This window comes from Pestalotiopsis fici, assembly GCF_000516985.1.
Source record: "Pestalotiopsis fici W106-1 unplaced genomic scaffold PFICI_Scf_1, whole genome shotgun sequence".
Taxonomy (NCBI): domain Eukaryota; kingdom Fungi; phylum Ascomycota; class Sordariomycetes; order Amphisphaeriales; family Sporocadaceae; genus Pestalotiopsis; species Pestalotiopsis fici.
In genome coordinates this window covers 7,067,314-7,092,586 of record NW_006917091.1, presented here as the reverse complement: position 1 = coordinate 7,092,586, position 25,273 = coordinate 7,067,314, and the positions used below count along the sequence as shown (strand labels likewise).

Below are 25,273 nucleotides of genomic sequence, written 5' to 3'. Positions count from 1 at the left end.
AGGTTATAATAGCCTACGGACGATAGAGGAGTGACATTTGCGGTGTTCCAGGTGGGAAATTAAGTGGTACTGAAATTCAAATGCACCCGTCCACCTCGATAGGTTGGTGCTATCCGGTGTGTCGAACACTGGAGCGTTGAAGAGTGAAGAGGTCTTTGCCAGGAAGCCCGTACTACCTACTTAGGTTTGGAAGAAGAATAGCAGAGAAGGGGCTTCTATAAATAATGTTTGCAGCAAGACTCAAGGCAGCAAGACTCAAGGCTGCTAGGTACAGGAGCGCCTAGGGGGTAGTGTTAGGGCAGGTTTTGAGGGACTCCATCCCCATCAGGCTGAGAAGGGACAATATACACCATCCCATCTCGCATACAGGAGGAAGGGCTATGTGATATTACTCCGACGAAGTCTATACCTTTCTTTAATTTTCGTCTTTTTGTAGTTTCATATATATAACCTAAGACGGAAATTATATGTGGAGGCATATTGATAAGAAAAAAAAAACAATGAATAACCCATGGGTCAAAATAATGGTGAGCCTATGACTCCGGAGAGAAAAGTTCGGCGGCAACTAAGGGAAGTTGTCGACAAATCCAGTCTCTGTGCCTGTCTGTGATGCATTCTCTACTAGCAGATGATTATATTGACTCATTCTGGGCAGGCTATGTTACCTTATTAGTAACATGTTAGGAGAAGTGCTCGAAATCCCGAGAACCGTACCTTATAATATCAAGACTTTAGGTGGTACTCAAGCAACATCCGGCGAGGTGGAATATCTAATGGCTCAATTAACATCACGGTAGCATACATTAGGTGGGAAAACGAACGAATTAAGACCACAAGTCATATTTGAGTCATAAGCAGTACATATAAGCAACTACAGTTTCCGCCACGCCCCTATTCCCCGACAACAAACGACAGCCACTGTCCCTTAGGGTGTGGAAACATAGTCTCCTGGCTTATACCAAGTGGACGTCAATATTAATGGAAGGTGAGAACTTCTGTACTAGCTGCGAAGAACCGCACGAACGAGATAGCGAAGCTTTTCAGTGCCCAAAAAAAAAATCCTCCTTCCAAAATTTTGCTGCGAGCTAAACACACAAAACCCTGTTACAAACTTGCTGACGCAAAGTCAGAAAGCGCAGCACAAAGTTGTACCAAGGATGCTGGCTATCGAGAGATGGAAGCAGCAACTAGCATTCTAATTTATAGGGCTGGTTCCATACGAGTACTCCTGCGAACTTGGACCAAGGCAACTCTGGTTCCTCGCATCCATTTTGAAATTTTGGCCTTGACACGTCTTCTGAATCGTGGCTTCTCGTCGCCAAAGTTGATGCGAGGCTGACTAGATCTGACATTGTCGCCTGATACCTTGAGAGTGTTCAGCCCAGTCGTTCTGTTTAGGTCGTCCTGTCTCTCCGAATGCAAAAGCTTCGTTTCTTCGGTTGCTTGATGGTATGTCTTCACATCTACATCACGAGTCAAAAGCCACTTCAGATTAGAGACGCGTTTCCGGAGTCCCCGATGCTGCTCTGTGGACAAACCTCGATCCACAATGGGTCTTCTGGCAAGATTAGTCCTTTCCTTCCTTCGCTTCAGGGTCGACGTGTTCCCGGAAGACGTCACGGCTGACTTTTGATCACTTCTGTCCTGGACTAATGGCGATGACACGTTCCGATTCTTCTTCAATATTGAAGTCTGGGTTGATCCTTGGGAAATCTTTCGTCCGGCTTGGCGAAAGGCCGACCCGATCGCATTCGAGAAGCTGAATAGATCTTGTGGCTGCTCATAGGGTATCCATTCAATAGGCTCTGAACGGTGCGCCTCGGGATGGCGGCGTACAGTACTAGCTGGTGAGTCCTGGGGAACTTTCAATTTGAGTCGCCGTCCAAGCGACGTATGATGGCACTCTCCTATGGGAGTTCCACCCAGCTCAATAACAGGACTGTCATTACACCAAGGATAGTTGCTATCGGAGTTCCAGGGTCTCGACTCTCTGTTTGTATGCATGTGTACCGAACCGGGCCCTTTTGACTTCAAACGGATCCTTGGAAGCTTCTTCTGAATGTCTGGCAAAGGCTTACGTAGACTGAATGATAGTCTTGGTTTCCGGACAGCGTTGCGATCGTCCAAGCTTACATAAGGCGTCAAGATCTGGGTGTACTCATCCTCATCATCCAAAACTGTTGAGGGGGACGGTGACACATACCCATGGTCGCCAGGAAGTGGTGGTAGCGCCTTCATCAAGTGTGGGATACTGTTCTTCAATCTCAGCTCTCGTACTGGCGATATGGGCTTGGGGGCAGTCAAGGGTGTCAAGGAACACGATGGTGTAAGCTGTGGAGTAGTTAGGTCCTCCTGTGATGGGAAGTCCATATTGAGTTCAAGCCTCAGATTTACCCGTTGTCGCCTGTTGTTAGATCTACTCTCCAGTGGCATATCCTGGGCACTCTCTGATCTTGGTTGAGACTCGATGATAATGGCATGCTCTGACGGGGAAGCTGAAAGGATTCTGTTGAAGAGTGTCGGATCTTTCGATGGAGTCGAAGAGCTTTCGCTTCTCTCCGAAGAACCTTTTGGCATGATAATCTTCGTGGCTGAGGGACAATCCAAATTTGCGGGATCTGTTATTGCAAAGCAGCGCCGAGGATCTTGAAAGTGTTCCCTTTCATCACAAGTCGGATTGGGATGCTCCAGAGCCGCGTCGGATCTCGAAAGCCATCTACTCGGACCTCGTAGAGGATCCATATGGGCATCCTCAACTTCCTGTGTGGCGTCAATACAATCTTGTCTGCACTCATCATGCGTCGCTAAACCTTCATCCGGATAATCCCTGAATATGACACCCTGTTCACTCTTGATTGTTGGGGTTTTGCCGCCATGGACTTGGACTTGCCGGGCCGGCGACGGTGTATTAGTCTGTTGAGACACACTTTGGCGCAACTTTGGATAATCGAAGATCTGGGCTCCCTTGGACTCTATGTCTAGACTAGGCCGAAAAGTGTCTACAGATGACCTGCCAATCTGAGATGGCAGCAGATCAATGTCGCTGCCTCTGCTCATTTTCTCAGGGCCAAGTGCGGGCCTGCAAATGAGCCCCTCGTTCTGTCCGCTTGTGTCCGGAGTAGGTTGAGCCTGTGGAGCAGTTTGATCATTTGCAACGAGGTCTTCGAATTGCACATCACTCAACAGATGGGGCTCCGTTTCGGCCTGAGATTCGTCCGGTTGGCTATCATCCTCGCCAAATGCTGAATCAATTTGGCTTCCAAAGATGTTGGCAAGTTCTTCCTCAGATCCCTCTCTCAAGACCAACGGGAGTGGGCACTGAACGGCAGTTGGTGCCCTGGTCGTAACAGAGGCTACACGCTCGATCGGTGGCTCCGCTGGTATTTGTTTGGTTTCGAATTCTTCAGTATAGTCGTAGTACCGTGGAGGCGGAGCTAGGCTACCCAAATGTGCGGCCTTGAGCGCAGGGGGCATGCGATAATACATGTTGACCACAGAGGTCAGACTTGAGGTTCTCGATGAGTAACTGTCAACTCTGCTTGGGAAATTTGAATTGCTTGCAGCCCACGATGCAACTGAAGCTGCAGATATAGTCCGTAGAGATGGGGTCCCTGGAGGCCGGCGCATAGGAGGCGGCCTATGGCTGTGCAGAGAAGGTGTAGACAGATTTGCCTCAGGGCGAACTCCTAAAGGCGGTCTATGGTGAGCATGAGGGTACGTCGATTTGAGAGGGCCATATCCTGTTCTCTGAAGTTGGGTTTAGCTCAGCTACACCTCGAAATCGAATTAAGAAAAAGAAAAAGCTACATACCAGAGAAATCCTGTCAATTTCCACCATGCGACTATAGTCCACGATTCCAGCCTCTGTTACAGCAGGCGAGACTGGACGAGCTCCTGGTCGTCGCAACCTAGTAGGATATGGAAAAGGAGATCGAGGTCGCTGCAGAGGCCCCGAGCTTGCTTGACTTTGCAAAGTAGCGTTGGACTTGTTGTGCGATAAATGTCTAGATCCGACAGTGGTCATGGATTGCGATCGCTGCCCATGCTCATCCGACGATGTGGCCCGGGTGCTTGTGACTGAACTTTGGCTGTTGGAACCATACATGGAGATGATTTCAGACGTGGTATCTCGATTTGACGGGTGAATTCTCTTGTAGCTTTCAGGACGACTGGATCCATCGATTGATGAGCGAGGGGGGCGACGATGAGGAGGCGGTGGGTATCTTCTCATTGCAGAACCTCTGGATGCAGAAGCCAAGCCGAAAGCTGTACTGGGTACTGAGTTGATGCTGTATAGACCAATGTCACCAGTTTCGGTCGTGGTCTTCAACATGCCCCCCAAGGCAGCCGAAGAAGATAACAGAGCAGAATTCTCGTTGACTCTGCCTAATGGCTTATGTGCTGGGCGAGCGTGGCGTGAATAGTTGGTCCGCAGGGTGCCATGGCTCTGAGAGCGCCGGGGAATGCGGCATGGCTCGTTCTCCATGATGGAAGAGTAGGGCGCCGCCTACGTATTTTACGGAAAGGAGTGCTCAGAGCGGTGCAGTCTGGATCATTAATTGATGGAAATAATGATGGAGGAGGATTGGGTAACAAAGCAGACAGACCAAAGTCTTGTCGGATTTGATACAGGCATCCAAAAAGGTCACCAGCCAAGCGCCGTAAGACTTGAGAGAATCGTAAAAGAGAAGGCCTTTGAAGGGTGTCGGAATGGATCGATGACGCGAGCCGCGCTGCTGGGGTCAGATTATTGCAAACGCGAGGATCATGGGTAGCGTTGTTGTTGGATAGAGAGAAGGTGCTGCATGTGATGATGGCATGGAGGAAAGAGCTGAGAGGGGCTCATTGCGGTTATTTCGAATGTCCGGGTGCACATTCGGTAAGCCTCTACCACCTCGAAGGAAGTCACGATCATGGTTTGCTTTGTTGGATTGGAAGGTTCTCAAGCGCTGTTTTGAGCAGACCAGCGTTGAGTTCTTACATTATTGTACGCAATGTAGGTATGTACATTGTAGTATTGACGAAATTAAAACTTCCAGTACATCATCTTCCAATAAAGTTGCGTCAGATAGATTCAGCTCTGTTTGTTTACTGATAATGTTGGTTGCATATCCTGAGAGTTTGAAATCACTTCCGGGGCATGTTTACATCTCCTTGCCCCTGGATAACCATTCGGAGCTGGCATATTTATTCCAGATGCTTTACTCCAAAACATAATCCTCGCCCCATGGACCTACACAAGGTCCTTTAAAGAGCTTCCCTCCTTTGAACACGTATTGGATGTTGTCTTTGTTTTGCAACACCTTGACATCTGTTACGGGATTTTGAGTAAGCCCCAAAATATCAGCCTCGTAACCTTCTTTCAGTTGACCCGTCTTTGGTGCTTGGGCGCCCACTGTCAGAGGACCGTTGGCGGTTGCAGCCTTGATAGCCTCCAAGTTTGTCATTCCCGCCTTCACGGCGTACTCCAGCTCGACTGCGCAGTTGAAACCTGGTGGCGTGTCCGTACCAAGAGCAAACGTGACGCCATTATCAATAGCCAGCTTGTACGCAGCCTCGTGGTTGGTCGCGCAGAGCTTGGCCTTCTCCCAGGTCGACTTGGGTATACCCTTACCTCCCGTCTTGATGAGGGAATCGACTACAAAACGCGTTGCTACATAGATGGTACCCCGCTCCTTGATGAGATCGATACACTCCTGGTCAGCAAATGAAACGTGCTCTACAGTGGTAACGCCCGCCCTGACTGCGGCCAAGATACCAGGCTTGCCATGGACGTGCGCAGCAACAGAGCGCCCTTGCCTGTTGGCCTCTGCCACAATGGTATCGAGCTCTTCTTTGCTGAACTGAGCATATAGCGGATTATCGTCGCGAGATCCAACTCCACCCGAGGCCATAACTTTGATGCATTTCGCACCACGACGAATCTGCAGACGCACCCCTCGTCTACACTCATCAACCCCATCAATGACCAAGGATGATCCGCTTCCCCAGTGGCCGGCCTGGACATTCTTGATACCAATGTTGTTTATTATGTCTCCAGCGGGCAAATCATGTATATCACCATGGCCAGCCAGCTGGCTGAGGCCAGCACCACAACTGTAGATGTTCGGCCCGACGATAGAGCCATCATCTACGGCCTTGGCCACTTCGCAACCCAGGCCGGCAACGTCACGGAGAGATGTGTAGCCGCGTTGTAGCGCTTCCCAACAACCCTTTGCCAGACGAGCACCTGCTGATGCAGGGTGCGTTGCAATAAAGGCTATATAGCCAGACTCAGTATCGTCTGGGCTTTCACCACCGAAATGCGAGTGAACCTCCCAAAGACCTGGCATAGTGTAATGCATCTTGAAAGTTCGATGGGGAGCGTCTTGATACAGCCTTGGAAGCTCAGCCTCGAACCCAACCCAGACGATAATCTTCCTCTCAATCACGAGAGCTGCCTTTTCTATAGGATCGCCGTCGCCAGGAATGAGCAAATCTGTTTTGATGATTGTGTAGTACTTCTTTTTGGTCACCAGTATCTCGTCATTGCCGCCGTCTGCTTCCATATCATTGCTGGATCTCGGTCTCAGTGCGATTCCAAACGCCGTCGAGAAGAATTTCTGTGACGGAGCGTTTGGGGGAGGAGCTGTTGCTGGCGTAGCCGAAGAACTCCGAAAGTAGACTGCTATCGTTTATAAGTAACTCATGAACATCAGGCTTATGCCTAGGTCGAAGTCGACTCACGCGGGTCTTGATGTTCGAGGTCTCGTCTCGTCATTTTGACGACGAATCAATAACGGGCCACCAGGAACAATAATATGACGCGAATCCCCACACTTTAGCTTTCGGACTTCACAAGATATCCAAGAGTTCTCGATAGTACAAAATCATGTCAGGCTTGATGCTACCAGTGTTGTTGATGTTTATTACTGACAATGCCGTAATGCTGAGTGCCCATGTTGCCCCTCTCTGACTTGTCCGCGATAGGAAGGTCAATCGGCCGTCGTTTGCCCCGGTCAAATCAAGAAGAGACTCTCTTTCTGCCGCAATTTGATCTTGAGAAAATTGACATGCGTGTTTGTCTTTATACCAATACAACTATGCGTCAAGCTTCCAGGTGATGTGAGTTGTGGTTATAATAGGTACCTATGCATGCGTAAGTGCATGCGTGCAATTCCTCAGCAACAGGTGATCGCGTCTCTATGCGTGTGTTGCTCGAAACCATACTTCGTACATGACCCTCGAAACGACATTCTTGATCAGTATTTCTAGATTCTATATTAGGCGTTTGGTCTACTTCCGATATGGCTAATTTTGAGATATCTTTGATCTCTGCAATCAATTGAATCACATTGTAACAATGGTGTACTGAAATAGTTACCTAGTAGTGTAGTACACAGAAAGCACGTGATGCATTTGCTCATATATTGGCAACGAGAAAGGACACGAGGCTGATACGGGTTGTTGCGGAAATAGTACCTACACGTAAATTAAATCGAGGACATCGCCAAGGCTGGTTTCTGGAGAAGTGTCCTGAAGTCGACGACCCATGGGGGGATCAGCGCTAGCGTTACAACGGGACCGAATCCGTATTCAACCGGCCAAAAGAAGGTACGATAGTGGGCAGTGTCCTTCCGTCAGTCGATGCTAAGGGGCCAGTTCGTGGATTAGAAATCATGTAATCTCAGCCTGATAGGTAGATACAAGAGATCGGATTGTGCGGTATGGAATCGCGTATTACTTGTTGTCTTGATTTCGTCCATGAGCTTTTCACTTGCCAGTCTGCTTGCATGACGGATTGACATTATATACAAGTTGATAGTCAGTCCTGTATGATTGGAAATGACCGGGGAGAAAAAGGCCATAGAGGTAGTGCAGCAAAATGTCTTGGACTAAAAGCCACTCGGAGTGTCTCAATTGGGAAGTAAACATGGGCATGAGGTAGATTAAGTATCATCATATAACGTGTAGTCCACGGAAAGTGTTCGATGGTATAAAAAAAGCACCAATCATGCTTCAGGTCAGTTGAGCATGAATCGACAGTACAGCAGGGCTTGAAAGCCTCTGGTCTGCAAGGAAGTCCCTTCCAGCTGGATACGTAACGCACATGTAAGCTTACATTCCCAGCACTGTGATGAGGTAGTTATTTTCAAGATGTAAATTATCTAGCTTGAAGAGAATAGAAAGCATGCTCGTTATGACCATTGTACGTATCAAAAAGCGAATCTACCTAGGTAATCTATTGTTGCGCCTTACCAGCAGTCAGGGAAGTTCTCCGAGTCTCCGCACTGTCGTAGTGGGGTATGCAGGATGCAGGAAGCGGACCCTGCTGGACTTTGAGAGGCGACACTCTTGACGCCGTCGAAGGACCCTGGAAAACGCCCCAATCGGGCTAAATACCCCCTGGCGTTGGTTCTTTTAGCGGCTCACTCTTCTCCAAACTCTACGCCTGGGAAAAGACAGGTGTCAAGTTCGACGCCTCCCAAAAGGCTGTTTGGCCGTATGTCAACCGCAGAAGCCCAGGGGCAGTGGGGGGAAGGGCCACTCAAGACTGCGAGCTGGCAGCCCGTCAGCGGATTAGAAATGCAATTCTGGGTCACGGCGCCACAGCTTTCGAGCTCCATTCAGAAAGTTCAGCTGTACCTCTTGACTAATGGAGCAGCAGTAGACCCTGTATTATCGTACCTTCAACCGGATTTTAGTGGTTGCATTTTTAAGCAAGGGGTACATGCTAAAATAAAGAATAAATAGATCAATCCCAATGAAGCGTTGAAAGGGCGTCCCCAAGAAAACCAAGGCCACCTGTGCAGCCAAAGAAGCCACAGCCAAAGTGGACTGGACTGGACAGATCGCCATCTCCAAAAAAGAGTACCCATCCCTACATTCACCCAAGCTCCATTCTACTCAGCGCACCCCCGGAACAATTCCAGGTGAATAAAAAGGACGACTCCTTCTATTCTTTGATTCTCAAAGCGACTTCTTCCATTTCACCATTCACTTCATCAAACCTTCTTTCTTCCTTAAGTTGGTTGACTTGACAGCTAGAGGTACGTAACATGACCTGGATTCTTTTACACGAATATCTGCAACCGTTTAGAAGCCCTTTCGGCGCACTTGTCGATATCTGGCCTTTCGCCGCCTCTTGCCTTGCTAATTCAGTAGCAACATTGGGGCTTCTTTCAATTCGAAATACCTTACTCGATTTGGTCTTCTCACTTCAAAGATGCAAGAACTAATCGGCATCACGATAGATTTTCCGCTATGTACAGAAAGGTCGCCTTCAGCCTGCTGGCTGCCGCCGCTGCCGTCTCGGCTTCGGACGTCACACAACTCAAGACAGACACTTTTGATGAGTTCATTGCATCGAACGATCTTGTCCTAGCAGAGTGTAAGTTTGCACAACCATGGAAACCATTTCAGTAAGAAATCGTCTGCTAACGCCCATACTACAGTCTTCGCACCATGGTGGTAAGCCTTCCATCGACCAAACTAACCCCTTATGTACCGACCGATGAGATACTAATCACAAAATCACAGCGGCCACTGCAAGGCTCTTGCGCCTGAGTACGAGGAGGCTGCCACAACGCTGAAGGAGAAAAACATTCAGCTTGTCAAGGTTGATTGCACAGAGGAGTCCGAGCTCTGCCAAACATATGGCGTTGAAGGATACCCTACCCTCAAGGTCTTCCGCGGAAAGGAGAACATCTCTCCCTACTCCGGTCAGCGCAAGGCTAATGCGTAAGTGAACCAACCCAAACCGTGACAGCCTCTTTTGCCAGTTGGAATCTAACAAATGAATCACAGTATCACATCCTACATGATCAAGCAGTCGCTCCCCGCCGTTTCCGAGGTAACCAAGGAGTCTCTCGACGACTTCAAGAGCACCGACAAGGTCGTCCTCGTCGCATACCTAGATGCTGCCGACAAGGAATCTAGCGAGGTCTTCACCAAGACCGCAGAGAAGCTCCGCGACTCATACCCCTTCGGCTCCAGCAGTGATGCTGAGCTCGCCGAGGCTGAGGGCGTCAAGGCCCCTGCCATCGTTCTCTACAAGACCTTTGACGAGGGCAAGTCGACCTTCACCGAGAAGTTCGACGCTGAGGCCATTGAGAAGTTTGCCAAGACGGCCAGCACTCCCCTGGTTGGCGAGGTCGGTCCTGAGACCTACTCTGGATACATGTCTGCTGGTATTCCCCTGGCCTACATCTTTGCCGAGACTCCCGAGGAGCGCAAGGAGCTCGCCGAGACCCTCAAGCCTCTCGCTGAGGAGTACCGCGGCAAGATCAACTTTGCCACTATTGATGCCAAGCAGTTTGGTGCACACGCTGGCAACCTGAACCTGCCTACCGACAAGTTCCCTTCGTTTGCCATCCAGGAGACCGTCAAGAACCAGAAGTTCCCCTTCGACATTGAGAAGAAGATCGAGCTCGCCTCTGTCAAGTCGTTTGTCGATGACTTTGCCGCTGGCAAGGTTGAGCCCAGCATCAAGTCTGAGCCCATCCCCGAGACTCAGGAGGGCCCCGTCACCGTCGTCGTTGCCAAGTCCTACAACGACATTGTTCTTGACGACGAGAAGGATGTCCTGATTGAATTCTACGCCCCCTGGTGCGGTCACTGCAAGGCTCTTGCTCCCAAGTACGATGATCTTGCCTCCCTCTACGCCAAGAGCGAATTCAAGGACAAGGTTGTCATTGCCAAGGTTGATGCCACTACCAACGACGTCCCTGATGAGATCCAGGGCTTCCCTACCATCAAGCTCTACCCCGCTGGTGCTAAGACCGAGCCCGTTACCTACAGCGGCTCCCGTACCGTTGAGGACCTGATCAAGTTCGTCAAGGAGAACGGCAAGTACAAGGCCGAGGTTGAGGAGAAGGCCGTTGAGGAGACTCCCGTTGCCCCTGCTGCCTCCGAGAGCACCAGCAGCGAGGCTGCCAAGGAGACTACCCACGACGAGTTGTAAACGAATGGCGCGAGACTAATACCCTTTTGATTGTAACGTTATCATCTACATGCTCTGCTCGGATCAGCGGAGCTTAGAGCGGAAGGCCGCTCTGGGACACGGTGAAAAATAAAATGCAGGCTCGTTGGTAGTTTAGCATTAGGTATAATGAATTTCTTCCTCGTTCAAACATGATTGACTGCAAATTGAAAGTGGTTGCTCTCGTATAAGACGTACAACGAGACCGGCTATAAACATATCCGCTGTGTGTGGAGTAGCGATACATGCAACTGAAGAATGGCATGATGTATGGACAATATTTAAGGCTTCAAATTGCCACATCGAGTAGTTCGTACTATACTGATTTCCCATAACCGTCGCCTGTGAAATTGACAATGCATTATTGTAGAATAAAGTCTGGGGTTGGTGCATTTTGTTATTGCATTGCATCACAGTTCCGAGGTCTTTGCATCCACGCGACTAAAATCGGGTCCTCGTCACTGGAGCATTTGCCGGAGCTCGACCCCTGCAGTTAGGACACGTCCAATTGAACCTCAACACCAGTTTGAGAGTCTCCGCCACCAGCCGACCAACCGACCGACATCGTTTCCAGCGAACCAACCCAACAACACCACCACGAATCGACCGCACGCTGCCCCTTTAACGACAACGATTCGAGATGTCTTCACGTCTGATCTCATCTGGGGCCCGTGGCCTCCTTGCAGCCTCCAACCCCATGCGGACCACTGCCACGCGCACCTTCAGCTCGACCACCTCCAAGCTTGCCGATGCGACCGTCGCGCTGCCCGCTCGCAAGCCCGTCGGCGCTTTCCGCGGAGGGTACGACTCTTGACATTCTTCCTTGAGGCCAATTGCATGTCCGGTATATACTAATTGAACCTCTTCTCAACAGTCTCTTCGGCTTCCTGCTCGGTAGCACCCTTGCCGGCGCTGGCGTCTACGGCTACGTTCTGCAAGAGTACAAAGCATCGAACGAGCTTCTGACCGAGGATATCTATGTACGCTTTTGCATCTGATACCTACCACAACTGTTTCCTGCCTCTCGTGTCCACGGGAATGGATCAATTGCAATGATTTTTACGGGATCTTGTGGCACTTTTGAACGTTGTGAAGATTCCCGAGCTCTCCCATGCCCGAGAAAGCATCGATTCTTCCGCTCCCTCCCGAGAGGTCTTTTCCGTCCTCGTTGATTCCGCGCAACCAAGTCCCCCCAAGTCGATTCTTGCCACTACACTGCAAATCTGCTCATACTGATTCTTGTCTTGGACCAACTTGCTAACCAGTTTCTCTTTGTGCCCACACAGGCCCTCCAGGCTAGCTGCCAGCGATTGAGCAAGTACGTTCAGGCGTTGGAGGAAAAAATGGATGCTGCGGAACGGAAAAGAAAATAAGCGAGGAGTCTCGGGCTGATATTTGGGTCACAACAAGGAAGGAACGCCACGAGGGCAACATGCATTTCCATGAGGAGATCTCCAAATCGGGCGGACAAACATGGCTGCTTGGAGGAGGATGAGATACAACTGTACAACAAACAGCGCGCGTTTCACGAGTCTGTACAATGGCATATTTCCGCGACTGCTTTCAATCTTGGAAATTATATTTAAATATTGTGTGCGGACAAGAGTACTGAAGTCTACAGGATGACATCCCATGGCAATCCTGGCCGGTATGTTTGTCCCGGTCTTTCCACACATGCCACGAGCAATCGCCCTGAGAACGAAGCTGGCCAGATTTTGGTTTGAATTGCGTCATGAGAACATGGGAAAACCAACAGGTCTCTTTCGGGGACGCTCCCATGAGACGAATGTCCCATGGGTCCATGCTCGATGTTGTTTCTTTGCCAGATTGAGAAATATTCTCTTTCCGAACAAATGCTACCCAGGCCACCCGAGCCATGTACCAAGTTTTGAGCCATAGAAGCACGGATGCTCAAAAGGTCGCCACGCCGACAAGACGTGTTGGCAGAGGGGCTGCGTGAGGCGACCTACCACCGGACTTACTTGCAAAGTTGCATCGTCAGTGTTGATGGTGAGAAAAGATTCGACAAAGCCTGGCTCAGGATGTCCACATCAGGTGGTTCTACAGATTACCCTGAAAGAAGCTCAGAGTCTGTGCATTCGACGTGTGGAATTCAAATACACCCAGCTCTATACGGCTCTACGGAGCAGCATACGGTGAAGCCCGAAACTGCTATACTTGTCAAGGTTGTTTGAGCTCAGAGGCTCGACGATAAAATCTTGATGAACCACGGACCCAGAGGCCTTGGTCAACAGTCATTATGGCAGCGGGTCACAGCAGGAAATGCAAAGGCTTTCCCACAAGGCTGGCTGCCTAGATATTCTGGTGTGGGCAAAGCTACCAATGTCGGCGAAAATGGGTACATCTGACTGGCAGTTCTGGTAAGCCGTCTCGACGATGGGCATTCTGCCCAAAATCTCAAGACCGTTCGCCATTCGCACGCCTCACACTTTCACCTCCGTCTTCTCTTCTTGAGCAGCCTCAAGGACATGGAAGTATTCGTCAGTCTGGACTGCCCGAGGGTCTCATCTCTGTTGATAGTTCCAGATGAACAATCCATCAGGGTGTGAGCATTTGTTAACCCCATTTTAAACTGGCCAATTCTGAAACACTTCCAGCTTTGTGTTCACAGGAATGTTAGCCCACGTTTCGAACTTGTCGTCGACAAGATCCCATATTTTGGACTCGTCGTCAACAGTTACAGATACCAACAACCTGTCTGGCCATGCCTGTTTGACTCAGCTAGGGCTTCAAAACTTTATTTTACTTATTTCCGTCCAATCCACCATCTTTTCTCAACCTCATTCTCTCTCACAGACTGGGCAAGTACATGACTGCTTTGGTTACAGGCATCACATACTTCACGACATCTCCATCTCCTTCAGATTGTTCTTAGGCAGACAACGATTCACTCTGCTTGTCCTGATCTGAAACGACTCTCGATATCCAGGCTCAAGGCAAACAAGCTCTATTTTCCCAGGCAGATTGTGTCGTCTTCAGGCAGGATTGTTTACCTGGCAACCCACACCCTCGCAAGATTCTTCTGCAGCCTTTTTCCCCCAGCCCAGCTGGACTTTTCTGCCAGACCCGCTTAGTGCTGGTGGTGAAGTTTTTCAGGCCCTCCCAAGTCCTGAGGCTTTCTATCAATTCACAGACTTTTCCCAGTCCACAAAGCTTTCACCTTTTCCACTTCACCATCCACCCACGCAACTCGAGTGCATTAATTCACACGACTTTTGTGCCTTTCAGCTTCACACCCATTTCCACCACTCACCTTCTCAAGTCCCTCCTGACTTGTTCAACCCATTCTCGTCCACCCGCATCAAACAAACCACCACACCACACCACCAGCTAATTCTCAATTCTTCATGATGTCAAACTTGAGAGCTTCAGCCCCTGACTTCATGCCAGAGGACGACAGTTCTGCTGTTGCCGCTGCTACTCCGGCCAAGAGTTCGGTTTCCGAGCCCGTTGCCCGTCTGGCTCCGGCCCCGGGTACCGGTTCGGAAGCTCCGGTCAGCTACCCCTCCCCCTCGGATTCTCTCCCGGAGGCAATGGCCACCAAGGCTGATGAAGAGAATCGTGTCTCTACCAAGGCTGAGGGCACCACCAACACTGCAATTGAGCAGAAGTCGTCTACCGACGCTGCTAAGCACCCTGATGACGGCAACCTTGTCGTCTTCGGCCACAACGCCACTGCCTACGGCTATCATTCTGCTGCTGCCACCACCACCATGGATGGCAGAATGATGCCCGTCAAGACTTACTTTGGCGGCAACACTGTTGTTGGCTCCTACGCCAACAACTACAACGGTGGCTCCGTCATTGGCCACAACCAGTCTACTCTTGCTGCTGGCGACGATCCCATCTCTGAGGGCCGCCGAATCTACATTGGCAACCTCAAGTACAGCGTCAACCGCTTCCAGGTCAAGCGCCTACTCCGCCAGTACGGAGTCTACCATACGGTAGAAAAGATTTACATGCCATACAGCGAAGGCCCGTTGGAGGCACCTGTCGATCAGCACGGCTACTTGGCCGATGCCAACGTAGCTTATGGCTACGAAGAGTACCAGCAGCAGGATGGCCCGCCCGAGATGCCCAACAAGGGCTACGTCTTCGTCACTTACGGAGATGCCAGAGAAGCAGATGCTGCTATCCAGCGTCTGGGTGGTGTTATGCATATGGATCGCAAGCTGGTCTGTCGCCCTGGTCTGCCCAAGGGCGTTGCGTTCCGCCAGGACGACCTGAACGGAGGCGCATTCCGTTCCCACCGCCGCCGTCGCTTTGAACGATTCGACAGCATCCTGGAGGACCAGTACAGCGGTCCTCACTACAGCAATAGCAACAACGCCATTGTCTCGTATGGCAACGGCACCTACAGTGCCAACTATGGCGGCGGCTACGCCAACGAGAACTCCTCCATGAGCTACAATGGCGGTAATCACCATGGCCCCTACCAGCGCGGTCATCACATGGGTCCCGCCGGTGGTTCTTACAGTGGCCTTGGTGGCAACGGTTATGGCAACAATACCTATGGTCACTCTCGCGCCGACAAGGACTTCTCCTACGACTCCTGCCGATCCGGCAACACTGGAGCCTTTGGTCCCCGCGGAGGCAACTCCAGCTACAATCCTCACAGTAGCCGCTACCCCCGCAACTACTAGACAGGGACAAGATACTGCCTGTTGGTAGTTGACGTTTCTTTTCCCGTGATCTTTCAGCTACACACGACTTTCACGACTCACGATGATGACGATGCGACCCCTCAGCGATTGGTTTCCACGAGGCATTCTTCTCTTCAGCTGGTGACCTCACAATGATACCCGAAATGTTTCTCGACTTTGCGTTGTCTTTCTGGTTTTTGTTTCAAGGGATCGACCCAAGTACACTCGTTTCTACTTTTCTGGTGTCACACTCGACGTTTGTTTCTTTCATGGCAATGGCACCTTTCGATACGACAACACACACACGGATACAGGAAAATGGACATGGATATGGACATTCTTGAGATCGCGAGGGAGGAATCGATCAATTAGGTTGCAAGATTGGGGTTTTTCAGGACCACACAAGGATGGATCCTATACAGACAATGGTTTTGCGGTTTTGTGGTTTTGTGGTTTTGGTGTCTCCAATGGTCCTAGGACTATGGAACACTTGGTAGATAGAGATGATGCTTCATCGTTGAGAAGTCAATAAAGCCTCATACAAGAAATTCTCTGATTTGTCTGCCTTTCGTGATGATTATTGGTGTTCTGTGGTTGACATGCTAGTCCTTGGTCACGTGGGCATCCTATCACTCAGAGCCACTCCTTATTCCCATGGTGCGACACAAAGTCGCCGGCGTAGTTCTCGAGATCTGCCTTTTGATAGACTGAAATTACATCTCGGATAGCTTGGGCGGGGGTGGCTGGACCGGGGAAGTGAGGATAGAACTCGTGAAACTTTCCAACCATTTTCTGGATCCTCTGCAGCTGCACTGGGGTTGCTGTAGTCAAAGGTGAGATTATTTCGTGTCAGAAACAAGAGGGGTGCATACCTTTCGAGTACTGACCCACATCAACCATGCCCGGACAGATGGACAAGAACAGGACACCGTCGGGCTTGTACTGGCTCTGAAATTTGGCCACAACCATGTTCAGTGCTGCTTTAGAAATGGCGTAAAGAGGAGCAGTATCGAGGTCCAGCTTTCTCACGGCATCGAAATCCGATAGACCACTGGAAATGGCAATAACTTTCTTCTCTCTCCCGGCCAAAACCTGTGGCATGAAGGAATTGATAAGATTGATGTTGCCAATGACGTTGGTCTTGTGGAGAGACAGGTACTCCCTTTCGAGGCCATCAGGGTCATCTCCTCTATTGAATGGTACGTTAGCTTTTATTATGCCCACTTAGATAGGTTGGCGTAAACATACTGCTCTCCGAGGTTGGTGTATGAGTCGAATTTGGAAGCAACACCGGCATTGGCGATGAGATAATCCAACTTGCCGTCGAGGATAGGAAAGCTGTCGGCGGCGGCTTGCTAATTAAAGAGTGTTAGAAGGTAGAAAATACTACGCACGTATATACGTATGGAACTTGCCTTCAGACTGTCCCTATCGTGCAAGTCTCCACGGAGGATAAAGACATTCGGCTTTTCTCCTAGCTCCTCCTTGACCTTCTTGATAGTAGCATCTCTGTCTCGCGCAAGGCCGACGATCAAGTTGTTGGGATCAGCAGAGAGCTGACGGACATGTTCAAACTAGTGCAGACGGTCAGAAAGTTTGGGCTGGCGGTTGCTTAAACTTACTCCTAAACCCCTAGAGGCTCCCGTGATAACGTATGAAGGCATACTGATTGGCTTGTGGATCTAGTTTACTAAAGTTGAATAACTGCAAAGATGTCCCAGGATACTCGATAAGCTTCAAAACGGCAACAAATGCAACAATAAAAGTCTGCGTTGGGATGTCAAATGTCCATAGGAAATAGGAACTGACAGTACCTACTTTATAAATCAATGTCTCATCCTGAGCTCGCGGGCTGAGATTGTGGCCTCGCTCGCTAGACTCGGCGTTTCGCGCGGGATCTTTGTGATTTATAAGCCGGATGCTCAATAACGCTCTATTCATCCGAGTCTCCGTGTTGCTTGCCTTGAGGATTTTGCTTGAAAACACCCTACCTCCCATGGCGTAATGAAATATGTGCATCTCGTAGAATAGTCTCTCAGGGTGTACCTTTAATTTATGCCTGTAGTATTCTAAAGCTCCTACCCACACGGACAACTTCCGCAAATACTGTAAAGCTTCAGTCGATCTACGAACGCCTTTCTAATTCTCATCACCACGGTGTTTGTTGCCGGCGTTCGTTGCCGGAACTCTGATACGCACGGCGTCCAAGAGCTTGCAAGGAAAAGGAAGCATTTACATATGTTGTTAATATCTCACGGTTACCAGCGATGGCACATGTGAAAAGTGGTAGTTAGTTGTGAGTAAGCATAAGATGGTAGTGCGCATAACACTGCAGGTGAGCATAACGATAAACATGGGGCTTTTTGGCACTGGCAGCTGCATCATTTGAATACCCACCTATTGGGATGTTACTTGCATTTCAAACTGGCGGTGGACCAAAAATCGATACACATCAACAAAGTGGAATGAATGTTGCTTAACTCCGAGCCGCGAAACTTCCGTATAGAGCGGCAGTAAACTCGTATTACTCCCTTCTTGTACCTTGCGATACACAAATTTGGACCGTGCAAATGAATCTTGGCTTTGATCATGATTATCCGACCGGTCCGTCCGCCGCCGGATCCATGAATGATACATTGCGGTCACAAACAAGTCAACAATTGCAGCAGCAGCCGGATAGTGCTCTTCCAATTCCGGCATTCTCCAGGTTTGAGACCCTGAGAGACTTTTCAATAGATGCTGCTTGCCTTTGACAATGACTATTGAATCAACCATTCCTCCAATACTATCCCCAAGTGATAGCGAAACTTGATATTGTGCTTATCTTCGAAACCAACACAGTTTGCCATCCGCACTATAATCCTGTAGGCCTTCAATGCCATTTGATACACCATTTAGCAACCCATTAGACAGCCCATTGGCTAATCCATTGTGCCCTTCCATATTTTCATATTCTGTGAGCTATAGTCTTGGCTGTTGAGATGAACGAGGTTATGGTGAGTGAAGTGATTGATTAGTTGGTTAAGTATTTGTATGTATCTATGGGAGTAGAGAAAGGTATATGTATGTAGTCTATAGTGGAGCATGAAGCCCGAAATGAAGGGCGCTGGGCAACATTGGCGCCATATCCGACTTTTATAGGATAGGACAGGCTGCTGGGTCAAATCCTGGGCTAGTAAATATTTGCCTAATGGTTGTATATGCATCACTCTGTAGTCAGGCAAGTATTCAGCAGTCTCGCAGTGGAGCAAGTACCACTATATCTGGGCTTTCTTTGGCGGTTGTGCAAATTTCCCAGGGCCTCTATGCTCCCTCCCACTGACGGCCCCCTCACTCACTGCAGATTGATCCTCCCCAGAGAACTTGGCCGCTACCCAGCAAACAGGCAATCCACGCGCCCCCGAGGTTCCAATGAAAAGTGAATGAACGACGTATGCACTGGGATAGATGCTGCTCTGATGTTGGTCGCAGTCTCCCCTCAGCATGTGGGCAGGCTGCTTGATTGGGATCCTTACCAAAGTAGCAGCAGCAGCAGCAGCACTTGTATGTAATGTTCCAGACATGGTTGGTTGGTTACCCTGTCTGCCCTCTTCTGAAGGCCCTCAGGTCCGCATGAACCAACACCTTTATTCCCCTTGTTGTCATCCCTGCCTCGATCCACCCTTGCGAGCGTAACAAGCCATGTCTCTCTAAAATGCTTCAAGCTCTTCCTGGCTTCTTCGTTATCTTGCCTGATCTGCTACAATAGAACTTCCCCAAGAGAGGTGCGCATTGGCCTGCAAAAGACGGCGCCGTAGTAGTGTATTCGAATTGTCAGTGGAGTTTCAACACTAAGCCAAGCGCTACACTGAGCTAAGCGCGCCATGGCTTTCCTCGATACACTCCAGGCAATCGCCAAATACAGCATACTCGCCCTGCTAACATATGTAAGTGCTTCACAGCTGAGAATACTTGAACCTTCTGATGATTGATTGTATTTCTTGTTCAGCTGTTTTCTGTGGGCAGCTATCGTCTGTTGTTTCACCCCTTGGCAAGATATCCTGGGCCGCTCCTCGCCAAAGTCTCTGATCTTTACGGCGGCTTGGGTGCATTTAGCAAGGAACTTCACATTAGGACGTGGCACGACCACACCAAATATGGTCAGTAGACGAGCAGCTCGACGTATTACAGAGAGACGGATCATTGCTAAAGATCTTCCAAGGTCCCATCATTCGACAAGGTCCCAACAAACTAGTTGTTAATCAAGGTGGTGCTTTCCTATTAGAGTTTAAACTGGTCTGATATTGGTGTTAATTATATAATATATTGATTTATATTCTGCGCCTTTTAATTTTAATAAGGTGTACGCTTATTTAGGTGGCCCCGGCTAATCCCCAGGAGGTCTCGTACATTTATCTAAACACCATAATGTTAATCCGTATACTTAAGCACACGCCAGTATATAAAAACCATAATCCACTATCTAACACACCCCCTTAAATCCATAATCTATCGTAAATTTAACCATATTTAAATTAAAATTGCTAATTAGCAAAATATAGCTTTTTCTAAGGCTATTCGTTTTAATTACGATAAGCAATTTTAAATCTTATTTATTATAGAAAATTCTGTTATTTTCCTATTAGCAAGCTTTTCGTTAATTTATTTATTATTATCTTATTTAAAAGTTTATAAATAACTCTAATCCTTTTTTTAAGCTTTTTACCGCAGCTAATAATTATAAATATCTATATAACGGAGTTTTATTTTTAATAACGCGATCTTAGCGTTAATTAAATTAATAATTTATTTATTATTATACTTAATAATAATAATGCTATTATCCAATTATATTAATAATTTTTTTAATAATCGGCTAACGAATAATATCTTTTTAGCAGCTTATATTAAGGCAAATAACTCAGCTTTTATAATAAAAGTAATAATTATATTTTATTTATTTAATCGCTAATTAATTAATCCTCCGAATAGCTTTATAACGAATATTTAGGTATTTTTGCGATCGATATTATTATCGGCAAATAATGCGTTATTAGCAATTATTAGATTAAAAAATCTTTCGATTTTAAGCGAAAGTTTTTTAGTATTAATTAGGTAAATTAAAGCTCGATTAGCAGCTTTTTAATATATTTAGCTTAAATTATTAAGGAATCGAGCTAATTTAGCTATTACGAATATAATATCTAGCTTTATAAATATAGCCGCAAATAATAATAATCCGATTTTTTTTTAATATTTTTATATTTTATATAAAAGCGCTATAATTAATTAAAACATAAATTTTTCGTAACTTATTAACGTCGCATAAATCTTTTATTTATTTATAAGCTTAGCGATTTTTTTAAAATAAGCCCTTTAAAACAGCCAAATTATTTTAAATATACGATTTTTAATTATTTCTATCCCGAAAAACTATTATATTAGCTCGCTATTATTAATTTTATATTTTTTTATAAAATATTATATTAAATAATTAATAGCTTTTTTATTTTTATTTTTATATGCGATAATTATATCGTTAACGTAAAAAAAAATTAGCACTCTTTTATTAATAAATACGCAAAGCTTATATAATATCTAGGTATAACCGATTTTGGCTAAAATTTTTATAAATTCTTTTTATTATAATAACGGTAATATCCGTAATTTATAAAATGCTTTATTTAATAATAATATAATATTTTTTTTCGATATTTATCCGGCATTTTTATAAATATATTTTAATCGATAAAAGCGTATATAAACGTATTTATTATATCGTATTATATTAATTTAAAATCGAATTTTACTATAATCGCGATTAAAATGCGAAATAATCTTTTAGCTAATATAGCCGTATAAATTTCCTAATTTTAGGACTTCGCCTATTAATTACCGTAAATAACGAATTTTGCCTTATATTTTTAAAATTTCCCGTATTTATCGAATTTATATATATATATTTATATATAATTAAAAATCTATTTACCTTTTATTCGTAAATCCTTTTTATTAATTTCGGTTTAAAATCGCATATTTTTATAATTTTATAAATAATTAGCTTTTATTTAAAAAAATAATTTACTAAACGGATAATAATATAATTTATAATATTATTTAAGGGAAGCTAAAATTTCCGCTTTATAAATTTTTACCTTTTAACGAAAAAAACGTTTTAGCTTCGCTTTATCGTCTTAATTATTATTTTATTTTATTTTAAAAATAGCTTTATAATTAGCTAAAAAAACTGCTTATTATAAAACTATTTTAGGTCCTTTTTTTAATAGCGCTATATCTTTAATCGTAATCGCCTTTATATTATATATTAATAAAGCTAATAAAGGTATTTATAATAAAGTTTAAAAGGTAAATTTTGCGGTAATAAAAAGGTATTATTTATTCCTTTTATTTAGCGCTATTTTTTTATTTTTTTAATTATTACTTTCTTTTTAATTATTTTAATTATCGCCTAGCAGGAAATTTTTTGCGGCGGTTTTTTTACTTTTTAGTTTTTATAAGATCTCGTCCTTAAATATTGCGTAATTAATTACGAAATCGGCGATAAATTAAGTATTAGTATTTAAAAGCTTATTTTGAAATATATCCTATTTTTTATCGTATAATTTTTTTTCGTTTATAATTATATTTTTTATATTAATTAATTTATTCCGATTAAAAATCTAAATCTTATAAATATTAAATAACCTATATCCGATTAAATATTTTATTTATGCCTTAAGTGTTAATCGTTATAAACGGCCGAATTTTTATTATACCGTTAGCGTTATTATATACGCTTTATATCCGAATATTTTAAAATAAATCTAATTAGGCTTATAACTCGGATTTAGGACTCCTTTTGCTTTCGCAACTATTTTATAAAATTTTATATATAATATACGCTATCGGGAATTATAATTCGGCGTATAATTATATAGGTATACCGCGGTTTTGCCGATTTTAGGCTAAAATTAATAAAGGAGTTTTACGCCGGTATATATTATACGTTTTTTTTAATTATACCTTTTAAGCGTTTAGCAGCTTTATTTTAGGCTTATATATATAATGCTAAAAGCTTAAATTTAATATATTTATTTTTAAAATATTTTCCGATTACCTATTTAATTTCGGTAATTTTGTTATTATATTCGATAATTTTAATTTTAATATTATATTAAATCTTTATTATGCCTAAAAACGATTAGAAAGCGTTAATTAATATAATAATAATCCTTTCCGTAAAATAATAATCCTATATATATCCCGTTTGCCGATAAATAATTAGTATTTAGGATATATAATTTTCGATTTTTTTAATATAATTATAAAAATTTATAGCTAATTATTCGCTATAATTTTCGTTAATTAGCCGTAGCGTTTACCGTAATTAACGCGTAATTTTTATAAATACGCAGGCTTTATATTTTATTATAATTAGTCTTTTAATTTTTACTTTTTAAAATAAATAAATAAAATATTCGAAAGCTGCCGGGCCTAAATATCCCATTTTATAATATTATCGTATAGCTTTTTTAATTAATAATAGCCTTTTTATTTATATTATATATTTTTTCCGGTAAATAATAAATAACGCTAAAAATAATTCGTAAAATTTATATTCGAAAACGTATTATCCGTATTAATTTTAGAATATGCTAATTAAAAAATTTTTTTTTTGCGTAATATTATAAGGTTATTTTTATTATCCTAATAATATTTTCGTTTTCGTAATTAACGGAGTAATACTAATATAATTAATAATTTAAAATAATAAATTATATTATTTAATAATAATACTTTAAATCCGAGCTATATAATTATTATACCGTACCCGTAAATAAATAATTTCCGGTCGCTTAACTAAATAAAATTATAATTAAAAGCTTATTTATAATTAATAAGCTTTATTTTTATATTTATAATTAAAATTATTATCGCTAAATCTAAAATAACTAAATAGCGCAAAAAATAATTTTTTATAAATATTATAAAATTGCTTTATATATTTATTACTAATCGTCCGTCCTATTAATTTATATTAATCGGAAGCGATTTTTTTTTTAGTTATTCGTAATATATTAATTTAGCTAATTTTAATCCTTTTTATATTATAAACCTGCTTTTATAAATTAAAGTCTTTTTTAAAAGCTTTATTTATTCGTGCTTATATTTTATTTTTAAGGACGAAATTTAAATAAGCTTTTTTTGAAAATACGTAAAAATATAAATTAAAAGCGTAAAAAAAATAGCAAATAAAGTATTTAATATCCTTTTGCCTTTTATTATAAATAATTTATTTTTTTTTTTACGTAAATTAGCCGCATTTAATCGGGAAAGCATTTAATTTTTAATAAGGTAAGCGTTTTTATTTTATCCGTTTTAAGGCTATTTATTAGCTTTATTAACGTAAATTGCGAAAGCGTTTTTTTTAATTTTTAGCCTAATCGGCTATTAAATATTTAAGCTTTTACGGAAATTATTATTTATTACCCGATATTCTAAATTTTTATTTAAAATATTTTATTTTTTATAAATTTAATAAAAGGCAGCTTATTATAATATAATTAAAATAACGGTATTTAAAAAATTTATAGCCTAAACTGAATTATTTTATATTTTAATTATTTATTTTGCTTAGGCTTTCGTTATAATTATTTCTTATTTATTAACCTAATTTATAGCTTTTTTTAATATTTTTAAAAGCTTAAAAGCTTCGAAATACTATTTTTTTATTTTTTTTTTATTATTTAAAGCTAATTTACTATAGCGAGCCCTAAAATTTTCGTATTATTTATATAAAGGCTCGTTAATTAAATAATACGTAAAAAAAAAATTTAAAAAAATCGTAATAATTATTTATTTCGTAATTTTTTTAATCGCTATATATTGCTTAGTATATATAATTTTCTTTATTTTATAATAATTATAATCGAGGTTAAACGACTTTTAACCTTTTTCGGTAAAATCCGTTATCGTCCATTCCCTATTTTCTTTATTTTAAATATTCGGATCGTCGCTTTCGTTTATAGCTTTAAAAATCGCTACCGCGATTTTTATATATTTAATCTTTTTAATATCCGGTTCGACTAAAATTCTAATTAAAATCGTCTTATTTTTAAAATAATTAATTAATCCGGTAATTTATACCTAGATTTAAAACGCATATTCCTAATTATTCTAATCGGAAGTTATTTTTAACGATGCCGTTAAGCCGATTCCGGCTTCTTTCGTAGTTATTATTTTCGTAGCTTTAGCAAAGGCACTAAAACTTTTAATTATTAATTAAAATAATACTTTCCTATTAAAGTTTAAATTAATCTAATATTAATATTAATTATATAATATATTAATCTATATTTTACGCTTTTTAGTTTTAATAAAGTATACGCTTATTTAGGTAGCCCCGGCTAATCCCTAAAAGGTCCCGTATATTTATCTAAACACTATAATATTAATCCGTATGCTTAAGCACACGCTAGTGTATAGGAACCATAGTCCACCATCTGACACTAGTGTTCAACTCGGTCCAAGCTGCGAATGGTAATACAGCTTCCCACCCACCGAGCTTACACTCACTTTGGCTGCCTAGTATAGCAAATAAACTTACACGTTGGCAGACATTTATCAAAACGACAATGTGCTCAAGTCAAAATGCTACCAGGATGGCAAC

The 25,273-nt window shown here is 43.7% G+C and overlaps 6 protein-coding genes across 6 annotated transcripts; 3 read left to right on the top strand and 3 right to left on the bottom strand.

Moving 5' to 3' along the window:
• Positions 1–1,200: 1,200 nt before the first annotated feature.
• Positions 1,201–4,486, bottom strand: PFICI_02064 (uncharacterized protein; the record flags this gene model as incomplete). Its single annotated transcript, XM_007830645.1, has 2 exons — positions 1,201–3,747; positions 3,812–4,486. 2 exons carry the CDS (start codon positions 4,484–4,486, stop codon positions 1,201–1,203), a joined length of 3,222 nt encoding a protein of 1,073 aa, XP_007828836.1.
• Positions 4,487–5,201: 715 nt separating this feature from the next.
• Positions 5,202–6,548, bottom strand: PFICI_02063 (uncharacterized protein; the record flags this gene model as incomplete). Its single annotated transcript, XM_007830644.1, has 1 exon — positions 5,202–6,548. The coding sequence occupies one exon, from the start codon at positions 6,546–6,548 to the stop codon at positions 5,202–5,204; it is 1,347 nt and encodes a 448-aa protein (XP_007828835.1).
• Positions 6,549–9,243: 2,695 nt separating this feature from the next.
• Positions 9,244–10,942, top strand: PFICI_02062 (Protein disulfide-isomerase; the record flags this gene model as incomplete). Its single annotated transcript, XM_007830643.1, has 4 exons — positions 9,244–9,370; positions 9,435–9,450; positions 9,520–9,720; positions 9,787–10,942. The coding sequence occupies 4 exons, from the start codon at positions 9,244–9,246 to the stop codon at positions 10,940–10,942; spliced, it is 1,500 nt and encodes a 499-aa protein (XP_007828834.1).
• Positions 10,943–11,600: 658 nt separating this feature from the next.
• Positions 11,601–11,958, top strand: PFICI_02061 (uncharacterized protein; the record flags this gene model as incomplete). The annotated part of the gene is made up of 2 exons (XM_007830642.1): positions 11,601–11,761; positions 11,835–11,958. The coding sequence occupies 2 exons, from the start codon at positions 11,601–11,603 to the stop codon at positions 11,956–11,958; spliced, it is 285 nt and encodes a 94-aa protein (XP_007828833.1).
• Positions 11,959–14,331: 2,373 nt separating this feature from the next.
• On the top strand, positions 14,332–15,624 carry PFICI_02060 (uncharacterized protein; the record flags this gene model as incomplete). Its single annotated transcript, XM_007830641.1, has 1 exon — positions 14,332–15,624. One exon carries the CDS (start codon positions 14,332–14,334, stop codon positions 15,622–15,624), a length of 1,293 nt encoding a protein of 430 aa, XP_007828832.1.
• Positions 15,625–16,257: 633 nt separating this feature from the next.
• On the bottom strand, positions 16,258–17,288 carry PFICI_02059 (uncharacterized protein; the record flags this gene model as incomplete). Its single annotated transcript, XM_007830640.1, has 5 exons — positions 16,258–16,445; positions 16,497–16,813; positions 16,873–16,975; positions 17,036–17,198; positions 17,247–17,288. The coding sequence occupies 5 exons, from the start codon at positions 17,286–17,288 to the stop codon at positions 16,258–16,260; spliced, it is 813 nt and encodes a 270-aa protein (XP_007828831.1).
• Positions 17,289–25,273: the final 7,985 nt, after the last annotated feature.